The sequence below is a fragment of the Tetrao urogallus genome (assembly GCF_951394365.1).
Source record: "Tetrao urogallus genome assembly, chromosome: 10".
NCBI lineage: Eukaryota > Metazoa > Chordata > Aves > Galliformes > Phasianidae > Tetrao > Tetrao urogallus.
The window spans coordinates 5,324,308-5,343,536 of NC_136823.1; the positions used below are offsets into that span (position 1 = coordinate 5,324,308).

The 19,229-nt window shown below is 40.9% G+C and overlaps 1 protein-coding gene across 1 annotated transcript; it reads left to right on the plus strand.

Moving 5' to 3' along the window:
• Window positions 1-1,945: 1,945 nt before the first annotated feature.
• Window positions 1,946-11,370, plus strand: LOC306950377 (haloacid dehalogenase-like hydrolase domain-containing 5; the record flags this gene model as incomplete). The annotated part of the gene is made up of 8 exons (XM_079540609.1): window positions 1,946-2,077; window positions 3,538-3,747; window positions 4,168-4,280; window positions 5,518-5,611; window positions 6,812-6,845; window positions 7,714-7,888; window positions 9,582-9,770; window positions 10,971-11,370. 8 exons carry the CDS (start codon window positions 1,946-1,948, stop codon window positions 11,368-11,370), a joined length of 1,347 nt encoding a protein of 448 aa, XP_079396735.1.
• Between the last annotated feature and the right edge of the window lie 7,859 nt (window positions 11,371-19,229).

A 19,229-nucleotide genomic window follows, 5' to 3' on the forward strand; every position in this document is an offset into this window, starting at 1 on the left:
TTGATCTGCAGGCTGTTCGTACTGCTGTGGAAGACAACATTTTTTCCCAGAGTTTCTTCCCTGAAATGTCTGGCCACCAAAGATGAAACAACAGGCTCCTCCTGTGTTGGCTCAGGCCCATGGACTGGCAGTACTGGATCACAGCAGTGTACTTTACCTATGGGATTGTTCAGTGTGTGCAAGCTGCCCAGCACTAAGCCACTGAGTTCCTGGAGCTTACTACGTTGGCAGGCAGCCTGTTAAGTCCTTACCATTGGTCAATAAACCACAGTATGACAAAAAGGGGAACCTTTGTAGGTTCCCTACCTGGTGTAGGGAACCTGCTTTGGCAGGGGGGTTGGACTCGATGATCTCTGGAGGTCCCTTCCAACCCCTACAGTTCTGTGATTCTCTGAAATATAAAATAAAAAGCAAACTGGAACTGCCTAATGGGCTTGCCAAAAAGGCAGTTAGAGTTAAAGCTCGCTTGTAAACAGCCCCTTTGCAACCATGCTTCTAGTAGGCTGTATTTTTTTGTTGTTCAGTACAATGACTTTTTCTTCTGGTGGAATAGTTGTAAGAAAAATGCAAAGCTTGTTATGCTCTGCAGATAACCAAGCTAGACTTAGCGGGGAATAAACCCACTAGATCTTTTGGCCTGCTGTGGTTTGGGAGTTTATGCACACCTGTAGTTGATTCTTCTGTCACCATAAGCATAAAAGAAAAAGGACAGACAAAGATTTGGGACAAAGCGATGAGAAGTGGCATAAAAATGAATATTCAGGAAGAATGAGGAAAAGTTTAAAACAAGATAGTAATTGTATTCATGTTCGAAAGAGTAGCTGACAGCTCTGAGCAAGACCAATGTAGTGAGACTGAAGTTGTTGAAGCAAATGCTTGTTTCCACTGACCAACACAGAAATGGAATATATATATATATATAAAAACGCAGTGTGGAGCTGTGCAGTGCAAGCTGCCAAACACTGCAGCACTGCATGAGGAATGTTCTTCAGCATGTCTGAGCCAACAAATAGTGCCGTAGTCATTTCTCAGCAGTGACCTCTAGCAATACCTGCATAGTGCTGGCTTTGCAGGCTGTTAGGCTGCTGGCAAGTTGCTGTAGCCATGAACCTGAACTAGCAATTTGGCTTGGAGAACAGAATGGTGCACGGGCTCTGCGCTAACTGCTGCTTTGGGTGTGCAGCTGGACTTAGAGATGTGGATGTAGTGGGCTTCTAACTGCCACTGGTGCAGCAGCTCAGCTTTGACTGTGCTTGGGTGATGATGATCACTGTGTGTGTGTGTGATCATGTGCTTTTGTGTTGTGGAGTTCTGCGTTGTGCAGGATCTTGGCCCAGACCGTGAAGGAATGATCTCTGTAGTGCTTGAGTTGCTCTGTTCACCACAGCGCTCTGCTCATGCTGTTGTGTTTCAGAAACGTACTGGCTTTGTTTCATTCCTGCCACCCGCTGCATAAGAGCCGTGTGGGCCCCGGGGCTCTGTTTGTCCCTTCAGTCTGAGGGGTTGGTGGGAAGAACGGCTCAGGGTGCGGTGCCGGGACTGAGCGGATCTGCTTGACGCGCGTTAGCCGACGGCACTGCGGGGTACCGAGCCCCTGGTAGCGCTGTTTGGCTCCTCGCGTTTCAGTGCAGTCGCCGGGAAGTGCCGCGATGTCGGTCCTGCATCCGAGGTACCGCAGTGCCCCGTACAGATGCGATGTGCTTCTTGTTCGAAGGGCGGTGACCCCGAAGCGCCGGAACGCGTGCCGCTGTTGTTACAGAAGAGACGCGCCGTTCCCGGTGGAGGTGCCGCGCCGTGCCGCCGTTTCCCGTGGCGGTGGCCGCGGTTCTGCCGGCGTCGTGCGGGCGGCGTCCCCGCGGCTCGGGGCGGGGCGGGGCCTTCCGCGGGGCGGGGCCGGGCTTTGAAGCCGGGGCGGCGGCGGCGGGGCCGCTCGTGCAGTTCCGCCATGCGCTGGGTGCTGCCGCTCCGCGGGCTGCCGGGGCCGCTCGGGGGCGGCGCGGTGGGGCGGCCTCCCTGGCTGTCGGCGTTCGGAGGGCGGCGCGGCGGCTCGGCGGCGGCTGCGGGGAACGGCGGGAAGGTAGGAGAGGAGAGGGCAGGGCAGGGCTCGGCAGGGCTCGGCCAGGCGCTGCGCGGGGCGGGGCGGGGCGCGCCGGAACGAAACCGAAACGGCGCCGGGCGGAAGTGCGGAACGTGGGGAACGGCGGCCGCGGGGCGGGTTCTGCGTTCTGCCGGGCGCCGTTCGCTGTGCGGCACGTGGGACGGGTGTTTGCTATGCCCTAAAGCGAAGGGCTGCGGTTGCGGAGGGGAGAAAACAGGGCTGTCCGCGGGAGCTCGTGTGCGGAACTCCAAGCGGCAAGCGGCGCGGATAAGTCAGTGATACCGCGGTGCTTTTAAGGCACTGACTTCGTTAGGTTGGGCTCTATAGGGGAGCTCGTGGGTATGCAGACGTGCTCTGAGTCGCGGTTTTAGGGAAGCGCTCGTCGAGGCTCGGCCGGCAGCCACGGACGGCGGTGTCCATGTTGTCCGTGTCAGCGCTGTGCCCGGCTGTGGGAAATGCGTCAGATGAATAATCGATGGGGAGTGAAGCGCTGCTTCGGAAGGCAAGGTGCCTTTGGGCTGGGTTCTGTCAGTCTGTCCCTTCAGAGAGCTTCAGCAGCAAATGCTGTCCCGGCTCCATTGCCTGCAGTCATTCCCCCCCTGTTCTCGCTGTCACGCTTAGCAGTGGCCCTTATTCTCTCAGTCCGTGTTAATCCTGAAGCCCTGGACTCTGTTTCAGGGCTGGCAAAGGAGTGAAGCTTGGTTCCTTTTGTTGTGTCCCTTCTAACCTGGTGTGGTAAAAGTGCTGTCCATGGGCAGCCCTGCCTCACCCAGCTGGTTATGATCCTTGTGGGCCGATGAACCCAGTTCTTCACTTATTCAAAGACAGAGAGTTAAAATTCTCAGTAACAGCTTTAATGAAGTGCCAGCTTTAGCAGCAGGAATTAGTGTGCTACATACAGAACTAGGAATTGCTGAAGTACTGTATGAGGGCCAGGAACAGATAGCTGTAGCAGGGCTAGGGAACGCAAAGAGGACGAGTGGCAGCAGGAACAGTTCCAGCACCTGGATGTCTTGTAAGGGAGGAGTCTGTGCAGTGTGTGCAATAAAGCCCTGCCCGCTCCTGAAACGTTTCCATTTCTTGTTGCTTTTAGTGGTTTCTGTCAGTATTCTCTGCATTAAAATTGCCTTTTGGCTCCCAGGTCAAGTGAAATCAGAAACGGGCTCACTGGCATCTTGCCCCTCATTTTACCACTTTACCTCAGTTTGTTCTGGTCTCTGAAACCACACAGACTGGGCAGAACTCATGGGTCTGTGGATAAGGAGAAGCAAGCTGTAGTGTTGCAGCACATGCCTGTAAGACACATTAATAAGTGCACAATAAAAGATCCATTCCTTCCCTGTGGAAGTGTGTGTTTTAACTGAGCTTCAGGTATTGTACATTTTATCAAATGTGTATGGACAATTAATGTACTCCTGCTTTTCTATTCCTTCTCACAGCTGAATGTGCTGCCATCCTTTGGGTTTCTTTTTGACATTGACGGTGTGCTGGTACGAGGAAAGACTCCAATACCTGCTGCAAAAACAGCCTTTCAGAAGCTGGTCAACTCTCAGGGCCAGTTCTTGGTGCCTGTAGTATTTGTCACCAATGCAGGGGATTGCCTTCGCCAGAAGAAAGCAGATCAGCTGTCCCATGTACTGGGAGTTCCAGTGAGTAGCCTAAATCCTATGTATTTTCTTACTTTTGGTGAATGCATCTAACACACGATTTTCCATCACATGCTGCTCAATGAGTTTTTGTTTTAGCACCATAATTAAAGCCAGAGCAGTTCTGAGTTTTCTGTCCCCATCTGTTTACTAAATGAATTTAGAGAACCTTGTGTTTGTGCTGAATAGAGGAACTGTGGAAGCTGGAAGGGTTGTGAATTAGTAGTGTAGTTATGTCTTTTTTTCTGGAACGATCAGTGCTTTAGCTGTGAATGTTAGGAAGAAATGATACAACAGGGTTTTATGTTGACATGTATGATTGGTTTGTAATTCGTAGAATATGCATATCTGTTAATTAAATCTATGTTTAAATAACTTCTCTGAAAAGCAATATGCTTCTCTTTGTTTTTAAATTCCAACCAGATTTCACAAGACCAAGTGATGATGTCGCACAGCCCGCTGCGGATGTTCAAACGTTATCATCCAAAATGCGTTCTTGTATCTGGACAAGGACCACTGCTTGATATTGCTCAGGAGTATCTTTAAAAGGACAAAATAAACTTTCCGTTGGAGTATTTTCCTTAATCAAGTTCAGACCAAATATTTTAGCACTACAAATTCAGTATTGAGAGTTCACTAATTAGCTACTTTAGTTCTTAATGTCAAATTTAAGTTTTGAAAATGGTTGGTTGTTGATTTTTGCTTCAATTTATTCTATGCTTTTTCACATTGCTATTACGCGTCTTTAATTAGGAAGGAAAAATGACCATTATTTCTTTGTCTTATGTACGTGTAGTGAGCCTTTGGCATAAGGGTTTGTGTTCTCTTGAGGATGAGAACATGGCATCCTTCAGTACTCTGTAGTAAATCATATAGTTAGCCTTATCTTAGAAATGGTATTTCAGAGCCTGAATTTACTCTTTCTGTTCTTTCATCTCCTGTTATCATTCTTCAGGTCAGCCTGCTCAGGTTTGTTAGGGATGTTAAGAGAGAAGAGTGTGATAAGATTGAATGCAGCAAATAAGCAGCCAATTTGTTAGATAGCATTTTTACAGGGGATAATCTTATTTTCAAACAAAACCCGTAGTGTTAATTCTAAAACAAAATCCGGTGGCTCTGCTTGTATAATCAATATATTTAAATGCCTGTTGTTTCCATACTCATTGAGGAGGTCTTATTGGTAGTAGCATCCCTGCTGCTTTTTACAAAATGAGCAGATTTAGTTTGGTTATGTCTTAAGTGAGTTGAAATTAATGGGATATATCTGTATTTAAGAGTAGCACTATGCAGATCTGGGAATTTTCTCACTTTTTGCTCCTTTCTGTTTTTTTAAACATGTTTCTAAATTTGCCTTACCCACCTGCAAGGCGTAGTTAAACCTTACTGGTCAGTCCACTGTTTTGCAACAGACTGAGCTTTCCTTCCTATAATAATTACTTGAGTTGTTGACTTTTTATGCTTATGTAAAGATAATCTTGGGGGAGTACTGCAAGTGTTGAGTGCCTTCTTCCTTTTCATCTTGTATTTTGAGCCAGCTCTCTACTCCATTTCTGTCAAGACTTCAGACTTCATATAGGACTTTGTAAATGAAGCAATGATCATTTATCTCATGCAAGAAAGAGTCTTTGGTAAAATGCTTACAATTCCAAATAGTTTGTTTTACCAGATGATAAGCAGCACGTATGAACATTAATTGTCAACATTGAATTACAGATTTAAAAAAAAAATATTTTGATATAAGCAGTTCTGCATCCTTAACTGGTGTTCTCCCAGCCTTGGGTTCAGCCAGCCTGTCACCATTGAGATGTTAAGGGCGAAGCACCCGCTGCTGGATGTGGTTGACCACGACAGAGCACCGGGTGTTTTGGTGAGTCTGTGTTTAAATATTTTTATTTGGTCATTAGATGACATTCAACTGTGGAGGTCAATATTTGAACTGTAGAGCTGTGATGTTGTCTTATGTTGCATCGTGACTTTACTTTTATTTCCTGCTTCTCTATTTGTTTTATGGCAACATTTTTCAAGAACCATGCAGAGTTTTCCTTCTGTTAGTGGTAATTCCTTAACAAGTATTTGCACTTTGTAACTCGCTGTTGTGTGATTATTACAGATATCTAATTCAAAATCTGTTTTGGAAAGCTTGTTGGCTTCCTTAGATGCATGGAAGATGAAGTAAGCTTTTTCTTCTGGTAGAGGAATGTTGTGGAACTGATTCTGTAGGCCATGAGGTTGCTTTGGTTGCAATGATTTACAGCTAATGAACTTTTCTCCAAAAGGCTGCTTTTATCGTTTGTATGGTTATTTAATTATATCTAAATATTAACAGTACCTACTGCTAGTTTACATAAGCAGCATGTTTTAAACTGAGTCTTGCAGAATTTCAGAAAGAAGTGAATGCATATGCCACAAATTCATGCATGTATATTGTGCATATACAGGGTCAGTAAATAAGGGGGTTCTTCCCTTGTGTGTAGTCAGAAAGGTCTTTGTTATGGTTCGTACAATTCATTACTTAATTATATTATCTCTTTCCTTGCTCCTCAACCAGGCACATTCAGAAATTCAAGAGACTTTTCATGTTTTTGTCACCATGGGCTGTAGATCACGAAGTAAAAACTGTTTCTTTAGCAAATATATTATGAATTAACAATATATTTCTTCTTAGCACTGTTAAAGGCACGTACTTCAAAACAGGTATTTCAAATCCTTTGTTAATGCTGGAGGACTGTGTTACTGCTATAGAAAAACAAACATCCATGCTTCTGTGCAGAAAGCTGAAGCTCTGAGCCTTGCCAGAGGTAGTTGAATAAATTGTCTGAAGCTTCTGAATGTGGAATGCAATAATTTGCCTGGTATCCATTTGCTGCTGGATTTCAGTTTAGAACTTGAAATGCGGATTTCATAGTAAACTGGCCTTGGTTGCTGGAGTAGTAGCTGCACCAAAATAGTGCATTTCCTTTCAGTGTTGTGGAAGGCAGCTGTGGGAACTGTGCTTGAATTTTACCCTCTTGAAACAGTAGCAGATGTTTAATCTTGCAGAAAACTTTCACTTTTTTTCTTATTTCAGTACCCCTCTGCTGTGGAGCTTCCCAAGATTGAGGGTCAGTTATGTTTACTTAATTTGTAGCTATCCCTTAATAGATGGAATATCTTTATTATACTTTTCATTATCGTTAGAATTTATTTTCATACTGGTCATATTGGGAAGTTGGCTGAGACAATTCTAAAGCTTCCTCATTGGTGACATCTGTTATTGATACAGAATGTATAGGGTGTGAAAAAACTGTTTTATGTGTACAGTTTTCAGTCATGTGTTTTTAAAGTTTCCAAAGGAAGGAGAGGTCTGTTTTCCTCTTTTATCTTACTTTAGCAGGCTGTTACTGAATTCCTTTTAAATATTAAGAATGAGTTGACAAGTTGAGAAATAACTGGTCTTGATTTCAGGAGGGTGACCTGAGAGCTGTAGAGTGAGAAGTATCTTGTTTCAGCATATCATATCTTGTCTGAATCTTGTCTGAAGAAAACATTAAGATAGAAACTAGCCAAGGATTAAAATAAAAGTGCCTTGATTTTTGGAGACCAGAAAATTGTATAGAAACAGCATCCAAATCCTGTTTTAACATGAACAAAGTAACATTACTGATGGATTATTTCAATACTGTGCATGAACTTAGAGAGTTCACAGAGGTACAGAGGACTTAGAAGTATAATTTATAAGTTAACATTTTGTGCTGTGGAACAATCTGGCCATTGCAAAGAACTAAAGAATTTCTTAAACTTCTAGATTTTGCATTGGGAGCTTTGTTACTTCTGATATTCTTTTATGAAAGAGCAGGAAACATTAAAACATTATGCAGGCATTTCATTTTGTCACCTTTAAGTCAAATTAATGTTCAGCCTTGTTAAACCAAGCTTGTATCAGAGGTATGGTGCCCTGCTAACTCTGTTATGTATTTCTTGGTTTCATAGCTGTCATTTTGTTTGGGGAGCCTGTCAGATGGGAAACCAACCTTCAGCTTATAATAGATGTTTTGCTGACCAGTGGCTACCCGGGAAATCCATATCACCATGAAAATTACCCTCAGATACCTGTACTTGCTTGTAATATGGATCTAATGTGGGTAGCTGAAGCACAGTCTCCAAGGTAAGTGCAGCTATAACACCATACAGGTATGCCATGTGACATCTTAGGTTTTTCCTCACTTCTTTAGTACAGTTAATAGTCAGTATTTCCATACAGCATTTTTATATGGCTTTATGGTAGATCTCAGATTCAAATACAACATTTCAAAAGCAGCGTGCTGTCAGCAAATACTGCCTTATTACTGCCTGTGTCATTGTATCCAGGAAATCAGTTGCTGGAGATAAGACTGCTTTTATGATGTCAACTTTTTTGTTTCCCCACTCACAAAAGAGAGCTTGAAGGCTTAGAGTTTGTCCAAAGGGAAAAAAAATTCAAATCTAATGTTTCATTTAATTAGATACTCTTTTTTTTTGGTTTGTTTTTGTATTTTCCAACTTACAGTTTCTGGCAGGGTGAAGAATTGTCACGCTAGCTAAAAGCAGTGAGTTCTGGAGCTGAAGACAATATAGTGTAAAGGAACATAGGAAAAAATGAATGGAACACATAGGACAGGATGGCATGATCTCTGAGAGTGTTTTATTTTGACTTTAACAGAAGGCAGTTCTTTAACGTGTTTATTTCCCCTACCTTCCCCCTCAGTGTAAAATGTGAACATACACTGAAATAGAAATTGTTATTACTGTGACCTGATAACGGGTTTGATCTCAGGTAGGTGATCTTGTCAGATATTCCTAGTTGGTTATGAAGACCACATCTAACATTAGCAAACTATGTGTGTATGCTAGTTCAGCTAGAGTAAGGTGATGAGAGTGTGTGTATAATGTGTAAAAGAATTAAGAGGCATATTTCCAGTAGTGTTCCTCAGGAAAGATCCAGTATTAAAACTGAAATAAAGTTTGCTTTTTCCTTTGAGTTTGTTACTTTGTCTGTTGGAAAGTGACTCCCTGAGCATGTGGTTTTAAACTGTTGTTAGTATTTACTGGAAATAACTTTATGCTGATTTATTCAGATTTCTTGAAACAATAAACAGGGTGGAGAGGGTGAATGAAGTGATATGTATTAGTTCATGCCTAATTCCACATGCTGATTTCACTAATGATGTAAAGCTGCTTTTTTGGTTATGAAATTATGTCTTTTACTATTTTACTGCCTTGGTTGATGAGCTGCATCACTTGCTGCTCGCACCTTGCTTGAGCAAATAAATTGAGTTATCAGCAGCTTGGTGCAGTGTTAATTTGTTCCACCATTTTTTGCATCTCTTCTTGAGAGAAACCAACGAAGTTTTTGTTTTCACATTATAGACTGCATTTTGGTATACTCTTGTTTTTAAAAACAGAATAATTTTCCTCCTGTTGGTTTCTGACTTTCCTTTTCCATTTCTCCTCTTTGTTATTTCAGCTGCTTCTGTTCAGTCACTGCAAAGAGCAGATCACAGCCTAGGCATTTTTTCAAAGGGTGTCCCTTCTGTAAATGATCAGATCTGTGTAAATGCATGCAACACCATTACAAATTGTTGCTATGTTTTTGAAACCAATAATTTCCAATTATGTTTTCTTCATTATTATCTTTATAGGTTAGCTAATCAGCACTTAATTATTACTGAAAAAGCTGTGGGAATGCTGCATGCAAATGGAGAGAAATCTCATAATAACAGGAATTGACTCGCAACAGATAATGAAATAAAAAAGGTCTTTTTTTTTTTTCTGTATGCTTGATGTAATTTGGTTTGTCACATATCTTTCCATCTTCTTAGGTTTGGGCATGGGACATTCATGGTTTGTTTGGAAAACATCTACAAGAAGATTACTGGCAAAGATCTGAAATATGAAGCCTTAATGGGCAAGCCTAGTGAATTGACCTATCAGTATGCAGATTACCTTATCAGAGCTCAAGCAGCAGAAAGACAGTGGAAGCAACCCATTCTAACTCTTTATGCTGTTGGGTAAGAAATTATAAGTCTAATGAATACATCAAGAAATTACTTTCAAGATAAATACTGAAAAATAAAAACACACAACTCTTTGTATGGTTAGGCCCATTATGTCACTGCTGGGACAACTGAAAATGGTTAGCACTGTGTTGTACTTAGGTGTTTTCATGCCTCGCTGTTTCTAGCCTTCCACTTGATTCTTAGTTGTATGTACCATTTCTGTGCAAGTATGAAAGGGAGGATTTATGTTTCTTATTAATTTATTTAAAATGCTCTTTGAGCCCTTAACAAAAAGTTTGTGAGGGGTTGTTGAAAGGCTGAGTGAACTGGGTCTGTTCAGCCTTGAGAAGAGAAGACTGAAAGGAGACCTGATCCAGGTCTATAAATATCTAAGGTGTGGGGGGCAGAATGGCGAGGCCAGACTGTTTTCAGTGGTGAGTGGAGACAGGACAAGGGGAAACGGCTGGAAACTGCAGCATAGGAAGTTCCGCACAAATGTGTGCAAGAACTTCTTTACAGTGAGGTGACGGAGCACTGGAACAGGCTGCCCAGGGAGGTGGTGGAGTCTCCTTCTCTGGAGATGTTCAAGACCTGCCTGGATGCCGACCTGTGCGACCTGCTGTAGGGAACCTGCTTTGGCAGGGGGTTGGACTCGATGATCTCTGGAGGTCCCTTCCAACCCCTACAATTCTGTGATTCTGTGATTCTGTGATTCTGTTTTGTTTTCTTTAACTTAGTGGTATAACAACCACAAGCTTTGAGTAGTACATGACATTTTAAGGAATGTTGGAGCTAGAGTTGATTTGAGGTGTAATTGAACTTGGTCATATACTACTATGTGTGCAGTGAGTGACACTGTAGAATCATTTTAATAGAATGAGATAAAGCTGTGTTTTATCAAGGATTGTTCCAGAATCTCCAAGATGCTTGGAAATATAACCTTATTAATGGACTGCTAATAGCTGTCCTTGCTTTCCCTTCACCCTATCCCAGGTCTGGAAGTCTCAGTACGGGGAATTTTCACTCCTATTAAATGTCACGGTTAATGAAACTGCATAATAAAATTACTATATGACTGGATTTTCTCCTGTGTAAATAATTCCACATGAACTTATGGAAAATGCAGAATACATAGTTAAAACCTCGATGTCCTTTCATACGCTTGGAGAACTAAAATTGTGCTGCTGACTGAAGTACTATTTGTATTTCCAGAGATAATCTCATGACTGATGTCTATGGTGCTAACCTTTACAATCGCTATCTCGAAGAGAAGAATTCCAGAAAAGGCTCAAAAACATGGATTCAGGCCAAAGTTGCTGGTGGCAAAGGGCCTGCTGCTCTCTCTCAGGATGATGAAATAGCCAACAGCTGGGAGAATGAACTGGCATCCTCTGCTGCTACCCACTGCAGGTCTGTTCTTGTTTGTACTGGGGTTTACAACCCTCACACAGAGGTACCCTTGGATACCAAGGAGAGCAGAACTGAAACGATATTCCATGGCCACAGAGATTTTAGGTTTGATCCTGGTTTAGTGGAACCAGATCATGTGGTACCAGATGTTAATGCTGCTGTAGACCTGATCTTCCAGTTGGAGAACTTTGCTCCTAATTGACATGACATGATTTCTTCAGGACTGCTCAATGTTACACTTGTCTTGTCTTCCCCAAAACTGTGCTTTAAAATCATGCCACAAACTGCTTTTTTTTTTTTTTTTTTTTTTTTTTTTTTTACTTTTTAACATATAGTACTATATAAATATGAAAGTAGATTAATGTGCTTAATATACTTAGTATAAGACTATATAAATTAAAAAAAATCTGTTTAAAATACTTTAAGATTATATAAGTATAAATAATACTTTAAAAGTATTTCAAACTAATTTATTGCTTTAGCTGTTCTTTATTTGGATGTTATTCATTATTTTAGGTATTCCAATAGTTATTTTTCATAATTGCTTATGTTTTATCGGTCCTTAAATTCCTGTGTGACCATTCATTCTTTTCTTTCTTGAAAGATTTACCTTCTAGTTATTGGAGGTTTTTGATAGTGAGACTGGGTCAATCACTTAATTACAAATTGTTTGATATAGAGCACAGTAAGTATTCTGCAAAAGATGAGCATTCTTTCAAATATGTTGCTTCACATAAGAGTTGAATTCGAGAATATTCTGTCTCTGTACTCACTCAGATGTAACCATGCAGCCTTTCTTTTTATCTGTTTTCCAATGTATCTGGACCTGCATTGCTGCTATGCTCTGACACGTAAACCCTTAAAAGAAACGCCAGTATAAGCTGATGAAGGCTGAGTTGTTAACAGAAATTTTGGAACTCCTGCTAACTGAACAGTCATACAGGGAAAGCAGCAAACAGTGAGTGTCCTATGTGGTGTAACACCTGGCCTTTTTGTTGTTGCCTTTTTATTTGCACTTCTGTGGGTAATTCTGGAAATTGTTTTGGGCATTTCACCTGGACTTCTCCACTGAATGAGTGACTGCTATTTGGGCAAAAAGTGCCTACTAGTTTACTTGAAGCTTTGTACCACTGTGGTAGCTGACTGCCCTCGAGTGTAATATGCTTTGTCTTGTGTCAATGTTATGTGTTTGGTTCATGGATTTTTATAATTGTTCATTTTTAAAAAACTTATTTTTATAAAATACTTCTAACCATTTTAATCCAAAAGATGTATTTGAAAATGTCTTCTGTGTTGGTTATAACACACTGAGATAACACTTGAGATAAGCTGTGTGTCTGTCCCTTATTGCTTGGAAAACATAAGTCAATTAAATGCTTAAAAATGAAGTCAACTTACATGGAAGTATCATGTAAAATCACCTTAGGACTAGTGAGGTGTGGGATCTGTTTTGTTTCAGAAATAAGAAATGGTACAACAAATCTGAGAGTCTTCCATAGTTCTTGCAGAAGCAGAATGCTGCCTTACAAACATTCTCAGCTGGTGGGGTAAGGAGAAATGATGTCCTGGCCAACTTCTATGCTGCTTATTATCCTGAAATCCAAATCTGAGTACTCCTCATGTCATGAAGAGAACAACAGTGCTGCCATTAAGTCAGGCTTTTGTTGTGTTTTCTGTTTGCATGCCACTCCAGTCACTTCCACTGCTGTCAGGATTGTTGATTAATTCACTCATGTTTCATAAGTAGCTTTCAACATACCTTGCTAGATGCAGGGTTTTAAGTTTAAGGACATTGTTCCAAATATTGTATTTTGTTTTTATTCACTGGAAAACTATTACAGCAGTCCATTCTTACCTTTCCTACTGTTGCAGCAAGTGAATGTGTCTGTTTCTTTATCTTTTTTCTGTAATATGCCAACTACTTACGAAGCATGCCAAATGTTTTTAAGTAAAGAATGTTGTTAAGGTTTTGTAAGACATCAGGATAACCAGAGTTGTGTTGTTTCAGTATTGAAGCACATTACTGAATTCTTTCTTACTGGAACCCGTTTCAGACTTTCAGTGAAGCAAGGAATAAAAATGTGGAAGTTGATGAAGAAGGCACTGTTCAATTTTTCTCCTTTTATTCCCCCCCAGATATGCATGAACATTTCAGCATCAGTTGTCATTTATCTGTCAGCACAAAACAAAATATAGGCAGTTGGTGCCACGGATGATGAACAAAGATGACCTATATATTGGAATTACTGTAAAACTTGAAAGAACTGTTGGCATACTAAAGCACTGGCCACAGCGTGCTAGCTAGCTAGGCTTGTTTCATGTTGTACAAGTGAAGATGCTACACTGGCAGACTTCTCCTTTGAATGTTGTATCTTGTTAACTCAAGAAGTGGTGCAGGTGAGATTTTCCTTCAGCGTGTCATAGAACATTGCATCAGAGTCAATAATGCAATGGGTAACACTGTCTGTTAGAAATGATGCTTTAACGTGGTAAATTGGTACATTGGTAAATGAGTTAAATGTGGAACTCTGTAGAAGAAATATTTCCATTACTTGAAAGGTAATGCGTAAAGTGAAAACCAGCATGGTAAAATGTTCTGTCTAACCAGTGAAGTGCGAGATGAATGAATATCAGGTTTGTTGAGAGAAGTCTCAAACTGTGTTAACTTTTTCTCTCTTTGATTGTCCTCCTGCGTGGATTTTCACTTGTATTCTTTTGATGTGTTTTGAGCTTCAGTGCTTACCTCGCTGAAATCGGCAGCACGTCCCACGTGTTGTGTTTGGTGTGTTTGGCCGCACTGCTGGGTGTGACAGCACTTCTTTCAAGGCTAAAATGTCCTGTTGGAAATGCAGGTGGCCCGAGATGCTCCGGAGTAACGCAGTGAAGTCACTGTTAGCAAATGCTGGGGGTTGTGGTGAAGTTTCCCTCGTTAGAACTTGTCCTTCATTTCCGCACTGCTGGCATTTTCTACATTCGAGCATTTTCTGTAAAAAAAAAAACAAAAAACAAAAACAAAAAAACAACCTCCAAAGCAACCGCTGAAGAATAAGTCCCATGCTTTCTACTAATGTGAATTTGCAGTATTTTAAACTCCTGTCATGTATGCTCTTCAGTTTCGTATCTTTTTCTTTGGGAGTATTTTTGAGGAATTTAAGGAGTTAAAGTTTGAGGAGTGTGATGCTTAAAACACATTTTAAGATATTTCTCCATCCATATATTTAAAAAACAAAACCAAACCAAACCTTGATTTAAAATAAAACTTATGTCACATCTTGGAACTCTTAAATGTCAAGAAAGGAACCATCGGCTGTGCAGCACGCCTGCACTTTTGAGCTGGGTGCCGTGCGCCTGTCGGTACCGCTGGCTGTGGGTTAATCGCGCTTCCCGGTGCAGCTGTGAGAGCCGCCTGAGCAGAGGGGCTGCGCTGCCCTCGCGCGCCGTGCCCTGCCCAGCCGTGCCGGTGCTGGCGCTGCAGGCGGGCCGCGGGGGGCGCTGTCCGCCATGTTGGCTGCCCGCCATGTTGGGTTACCTCAGAGGGGCGGTGGGGCCGGGTGTGGGGTGGCGGTGCGGTGGAGGACTGATAGTCTCTTCTCCATGCTTTTATTCGTTCAAGTAGTAGCTACCGCCCTCACACGTTCTCCGAGGTCCAGGGTATTTCAAGTTCATCCTCGTGGACCAAACCCCATGTTGTTAAGTGGTAAGTTGGTAAAATGCTGCAAAAATGGCGGGTGCCAGGATACATCCTCTCATCCACTCTTGGTTTCAAACGAATGCTAAGCACTTGGTCCCTCCTCACTCAGTGTTTGTGTCGGACGCGTTCTGCCCTAGCAGTCTGAGAGACGAGCTCAGCATGGTGCGCCTGAAAGCAGCAGCCAGACGTTGCTCCCCAGTTTGGCTGTAGGTGACTTCAAATATATCAGTCATGTTAGATTTGGGAAAACATCTGAATTCTAAACAACTGGTTGGGCTTTCTTCAACAAGAGATAGGGGAAAGAAGTGGCACTAATTTATTTGTTTTTCCTGTGAAATGTGAAAAGGCTATAGGAGCTGAAAGGCCCTGGAGCATCTGGGTTTAGTTTTGTGGGTGGATTTGCAGAGACCAGCATACAACCATCGTGTTTTCCTTGCACTGGATTTTCAGAACTTCAGTTTGCCAGCAATTATTTTCAGTGCAGTTTACCAAGCTCATAGTGTTAGCACATGGTGACACTGAGGTATCATTCTGCCTTTGTAATGACTGAATATAGTGTTGTAAACTGATGTGCAAATACATCTGAAACTAATGCAGCTACATGTTGTTTTCAGTTATGCTGATTGCACAGACAGCTGAAGGTGTGTGAACTTGCTCAGGCCAATGGTTCTGATCACTGACTAACACAGACTGTATTCAAGTATTTTGTATGCAAGTATGGATTTTGGGGTGATGAGATATATCCTGCTTTCAACATTCAAACAGCCTGCACATCAGAAGTTTCTGAAAAGAGTGTGTGGTCAGTTCTATGAATAACAGATCAATATGTATTCAAAATAGCAAACACAAAGTAAACCCACCTGAAATCAGCTGAGCCTGAATCTCTTGCTTAATTAATCTTAAAAGATATTCTTCTTTGCTTTTGTTGATCTTGTATGCCAGGCTAAGAATCCACGATCATGCTAAACATGCAGTTAACACCCAGCTAGGCTTCTGGCAGGTTTTTCTATTACCTTCTTCTGTAGCAGAAGCAGTGCTTGTAATGTAGCTAAGAGTTTTTCTCAAAATTAGAAGTGCATTTTCAATGGGACTCAAGTCTCACCTCTTGCTTTATGACAGTGTATCTGTGTTTACGCTTTCCACTAGCTTAATAGTTAAGTTGCTGGCCATAGATGAGGATGCTTTGTTTAATTTACAATAACTAAATAAAATCGCGGATATAAATGTTCCTTAGGGAAGGTGCAGTTTTAACCGCATTGTTTACATTTAATTGTAAACATTGAGGAAAAGTTATCTGCACCTCCAACGTGGAAGACTTTGAATCCTTTTTATGTGCATGCATTTATGTAGGTGATGGGCAATTGTAAGTATGTGTAAGAGTCAAGTACTGCTTGTTTAACAGAATACACTGAGCTATCTCATCTAAAATTAAAAGAACATACAGCGCTGTATAAAGGATACAGAATTTCTTAAAATTTTCATTTTTTTTTGTTTTTGATAAACAGCCACAGCAAATTACATGCATAAAATAACCACAAAAGATATTAATTGCCAAATGTTTAATTAAATTTTTAATGATACACAGTACAATGTATCTACTAGACTACAATTCACAACATAAAGCAGGTTTTGTATCTGCTTAGAAATATTCTTCATAATAAATTTATAAATAGATGAAGGTAAAGTATAAAAAGTTACTGTAGTATGCAAGCTTGCTCCCTTGTCTCCTCATATTCCAAATGACCCAGTCAATATTGTAATAAGAGAAGTAGTTAGTGATGATTAGAAACGTACAGCCTGCATCTCTCGAAGAAACCTTGGAAAAAACAGCAACAGATTTGTCCTAGAAAATGCAGAATATTTTTAACACTGTTATCCTCTAAACCCTTCACATCATTTCGGAATGCAGTGAATGAATTCAATATGAATCAGAGATTTGTATTTTCTCCCCAGCAGGTGCATGCGCCAGACTCACTTGAATGCTATTGACTCTCTGGAGTTGTGCATCTCAGGAGACTGGGTGTTCCAGCCATCAGGTATCAGTGAGCGAGGCACAAAAGAGGGAAAAGTTGGTTGAGAGCACTGAGCACATCTGACTATTGAAACTCTTAGCGTTTCTCCACAAAGGCAACATGAAATCTTAACACAGTTACAAATAACTAAATTCACCTTCTGCTCAGTAAGCCTGTATCTATGCTGTACCTTGGAGGTGGAGCAGTGTCTGGTCGTCTGCATTGGGTCCCAGGTTTTGAAATGGTATGTTCACATAGCACCATTTCAACACTCAACTCTACCGACTGAATCCCTCATATTACACCACTGAGTTTTAGCAGTTACTCATCAGTACGTCGCTCTCTTAAGAAAACATACATAGAGTTTTCTTTTGTCAAGTATCAAAACACTTTTCATACCTAGAATGATCTATTTTTGTACCACTTACAAAGGGGAAAATCCTTATCTATGCACAGCATTGAAATAGGGAATTAACATGAAAAATAAAGAATGAGTATGCTTTGCCTTCTGCATGAATGTATTTTTATCTGATAACCATTTCCTTTTTCTGAGAATCTAGTTCCACACAAGTCTTGTGCTTTTTTTGCGGCGGTAATTGCTGAATTTCAGCTCTTAACTCTTATGAGTAGCTTCCAATTGTCAAGGCAAGTTGGCATGCCATGTTCAAAAGACAATCTTTCATACCTTTGTTTTCATATGGAATAGTTTAGATAGTCAAAATGGTCAGATGTTCTAAAAGGGCAGTTTCTAAGGAAATAGTCTTTCATTTAATGTTTTCATGTTTCTGTTTACAGAAAGATGTTATGTGTATATTTTGGTTGATTGAATGATTAGAAATCACAACTGCTAGCTTGCCCCAGAGTTGGTCATGTGTAAGGTACTTAGAAACTTGGATCCCTCAGCTAGCTACTACATTTGAATAATGTGTCCTTTAAGATGTCTTGGTGAGTGTGGGGGGCTTAAGACTGAAACTCCTATGGTGTAGCCAACTATTAGTTTGAGTAAGAATAAACTTAATAGGGGAACTGTTGTTCCTAGTATCTTAATCCAGAATGTAAACATCAAAAATATAAATGCAGAGTGATATTTTGGTTTATGAGTGATTTTAAAAGGACATTTCACTTGTAGTAATTCAGCTGGAATACCCAAGTTTGCATGGTTAAGCAAGCTTTAGATGGAAATGGCTTAGATAGAAGCAGCTTTGTGAAGCTGCTGTACCTACCAGATGCCTTACCCTGCTTACAGCACCTCATCAGCTGAATGAGTGCAAAGCTAAACTTAACTTTTTTTTTTTTTTTCAGAGTACAGTATTATATGCATGTTAAGATCTTGTCACTGTCACAGAAGTGGGAGAACTGTAATTACACATGCAGAAAACCTCTGGGTTACAGTCCCACTGTGCCCCTTTAGAGATCTGTGAGGAGATTCTTTTTTTTTTTTTTTTGTATATTTGAGGTTGAGAGAATAGAAATCAGTATCAGCAGTTCAGTTCAGTAATCAATTTAGAAGTAACTCAAGTGAAATCTAAAAATGTCTTGCAAAAGAAAAATACAAAGTAACTTTTTAATGATAAAAGAGTCTCAATTTTTTCTTTTATTGATTGCAATGAGGTTGTATCTGATCCCCCACTATTCTCAGAGGATGTCCCTGGAGAAAGGTGATGTACTTTTACATTAAGCTACTCTGTTATGTCAGCTATAGTTCAGCATTCCACTTTTGTTGGAGGTAGACAGCCATCAAAAGTCAAGCAGGAAAACCTGTAACTACTAGTGCAGAGTATTACTTTGAGAAGAAAATTACCTGCTTTAAACTGAGTAATCATTGACTAAACTGCCCAGATTTAATGAGATAAAATAGAAAATTCTTCTTGGCTAACTCAAGCATAGGCTTTACTTTTCTCATTCTCGGGAACTTACTGTTAATTTGTTTTCCAGTGGCCTCATACAAATCAGTACATCAGAACAAGGCAACTGTTGATACAGTCTGCCTTCAGTCACACCTAAAGGTATAGAGGTAATCGGGGTACCTGCTGTTATCAGTATTAGCGTGACAGAAACTCTTGTTGAAAAAAGACAGTAAAAACAAAGGAAATAAAAATTAAAAAAAAAGAAAAAAAAGAAAAAGCTCTTTTGTTCTTCAGACTAAAATGAAATGATAAAAAGGGGTACAGAGGGCTAAACATGCCAGGAATCAGAATGTCTTGTTGTAGAATAGCTTTTTTTTTTCCTAAAGTATGTGGTGGGGACTGCATTGCAGTGCTTGCATCTGAGATTTTTTGCTCTTTGAATATTTCTATGACTATGTTCAGTAGAGAACCAGCATGACCTGCCCAGAAAAACTAACGTGTGCAGGAGGCT